The sequence below is a fragment of the Zalophus californianus genome, chromosome 9 (genome assembly GCF_009762305.2).
Source record: "Zalophus californianus isolate mZalCal1 chromosome 9, mZalCal1.pri.v2, whole genome shotgun sequence".
In the NCBI taxonomy this organism is placed as follows: Eukaryota; Metazoa; Chordata; class Mammalia; order Carnivora; family Otariidae; genus Zalophus; species Zalophus californianus.
Genome location: NC_045603.1, coordinates 53,633,498 through 53,636,209, shown reverse-complemented (window position 1 = coordinate 53,636,209; position 2,712 = coordinate 53,633,498). Strand labels below are relative to the sequence as shown.

At 53.0% G+C, this 2,712-nt stretch overlaps 1 protein-coding gene across 1 annotated transcript; it reads left to right on the top strand.

The window, feature by feature from the left end:
* The first annotated feature begins 201 nt into the window (after positions 1–201).
* Positions 202–1,941, top strand: LOC113922102 (pyruvate kinase PKM-like). The gene is given in 3 exon segments (XM_035729257.1): positions 202–1,347; positions 1,350–1,639; positions 1,642–1,941. Coding segments are annotated over 3 exon segments (1,593 nt in total). The 5' UTR covers positions 202–248; the 3' UTR covers positions 1,846–1,941.
* Positions 1,942–2,712: the final 771 nt, after the last annotated feature.

The window sequence follows — 2,712 nt, the reverse complement described above, 5'->3', positions numbered from 1 at the left end:
TACCTACCTCAATATCATAAAAGACATCTATGAAAAACCTACAGCGAGTATCATTCTCAATGGGGAAAAGCTGAGAGCTTTTCCCCTAAGGTCAGGAACGCGGCAGGGATGTCCACTATCACCACTGCTATTCAACATAGTATTAGAAGTCCTAGCCACATCACAGCAGCTCCACCTCACGAGCGTGAAGACCGTTTTGCAGCAACAGTGCAGCTGGAGTGGGACTGCGCCGGAGGACCTCAGCAGCCATGTCAAAGCCCCATAGCGATGTCGGCACTGCCTTCATCCAGACCCAGCAGCTGCATGTGGCCATGGCCGACACATTCTTGGAATACATGTGCTGTCTGGACATTGACTCGCCACCCATCACGGCCCGGAACACTGGCATCATCTGTACCATCGGCCCAGCTTCCAGATCGGTGGAGATGCTGAAGGAGATGATTAAGTCTGGAATGAATGTGGCTTGTATGAACTTCTCTCATGGAACCCACGAGTACCATGCAGAGACCATCAAGAATGTGCGCACTGCCACGGAAAGCTTTGCTTCCAACCCCATTCTCTACTGGCCAGTTGCCGTGGCCCTGGACACCAAAGGACCCGAGATCCGAACTGGGCTTATCAAGGGCAGTGGCACTGCAGAGGTAGAGCTGAAGAAAGGGGCCACGCTGAAGATCACTCTGCACAATGCCTACATGGACAAATGTGACGAGAACATCCTGTGGCTGGACTACAAGAACATCTGCAAGGTGGTGGAAGTGGGCAGCAAGATCTACGTGGATGATGGGCTTATCTCTCTGCAGGTGAAGCAGAAAGGTGCTGACTTCCTGGTGACGAAGGTGGAGAACGGTGGCTCCTTGGGGAGCAAGAAGGGTGTGAACCTCCCCGGAGCTGCTGTGGACTTGCCTGCTGTGTCAGAAAAGGACATCCAGGATCTGAAATTTGGGGTGAAACAGGATGTAGATATGGTGTTTGCATCTTTCATCTGCAAGGCCTTAGATGTCCATGAAGTCAGGAAGGTCCTGGGAGAGAAAGGGAAGAACATCAAGATAATCAGCAAAATTGAGAATCATGAGGGAGTTCGGACGTTTGATGAGATCCTTGAAGCCAGCGATGGCATCATGGTGGCTCGTGGTGATCTAGGCATTGAGATTCCCGCAGAGAAGGTCTTCCTTGCTCAGAAGATGATGATTGGGCGGTGCAACCGAGTCAGGAAGCCTGTCATCTGTGCAACGCAGATGCTGGAGAGCATGATCAAGAAGCCCCATCCCACCCGGGCTGAAGGCAGCAATGTGGCCAATGCGGTCTTGGATGGAGCAGACTGCATCATGCTATCTGGAGAGATGGCCAAAGGGACTACCCACTCGACACGGTTCGCATGCAGCACCTGATTGCCCGTGAGGCAGAGGCCGCCATCTACCACTTGCAATTATTTGAGGAACTCCACCACTTGGCACCCATTACCAATGACCCCACAGAAGCCACCGCTGTGGGCGCCGTGGAGGCCTCCTTCAAGTGCTGCAGTGGGGCCATAATCGTCCTCACCAAGTCTGGCAGGTCTACTCACCAGGTGGCTAGATACCGCCCCCATGCCTCCATCATTGCTGTGACCCAGAACCACCAGACTGCTCTCCAGGCCCACCCCTGTACCGCAACATCTTTCCTGTGGTGTGTAAGGACCCAGTGCAGGAGGCCTGGGCTGAGGATGTGGACCTCCGGGTGAACTTGGCCATGAATGTTAGCAAGGCCCGAGGGTTCTTCAAGAAGGGCGATGTGGTCATTGTGCTGACTGGGTGGCGCCCTGGCTCCGGCTTCACCAACACCATGCGTGTCGTGCCTGTGCCGTGATGGGCCCCAGAGCCCCTCCTCTTCCAGCCCCTGGCCCATCCCCTTTCCCCAACCCATCCATTAGGCCAGCAATGCTTGTAGTGCTCACTTGGGGGTTGTCACGTGACACTGGTGGGCTGGGATACCAGGGAAGATTAATGCCTCTGTAAAACATGACTGCTTTTTAGGACCCCGTTCGGGTGAGGTGACCCAGAGCTGGGTTGCACATCATGTGACCTCACCCAAGCAAGGGACAAAGGAAGGCTGCAGTACTGGAAGCCCCAGAACTTAACATGGAGGGCAAAAGCTCCTGCTTATCATCCTTTGCGTACTCCATTCTTTACCTATAGAAAACGGATACCCAGAGAACTCCCAACCCTGGTCTGCGGTCAAGAGACTGCCAGCAAGAGTAGCAGCATAGGGCACTGGTTCCAGTTTAAGGAGACTGGCTCAGGCCCTCACTTGCTTCTCCACCCACCTCAGGCTCCCCCACTCCCACCTTGTGTGCGTTGTGCACTTCTGTTCCTACACTCAGCTGTCGCTGCAGGCAAACACTCCACCCTCCACCCTCCATTTTCCCCACTGCTGCAGCCGCGCCCAGACCTGTCGCTATAGAGTCTACCTGTGTGTCAATAAACAGCTGAAGCACCCGTTAAAAAATAAAAAGTCCTAGCCACAGCAATCGACAACAAAAAGAAATCAAAGGCATCCAAATCGGCAAAGAGGAAGTCAAACTCTCACTCTTTGCAAATGATATGATACTGTATGTGGAAAACCCAAAAGACTCCACCCCAAAACTGCTAGAACTCATACAGGAATTCAGTCAAGTAGCAGGATATAAAATCAATGCACAGAAATCAGTGGCATTCCTATACACCAACAAGACAG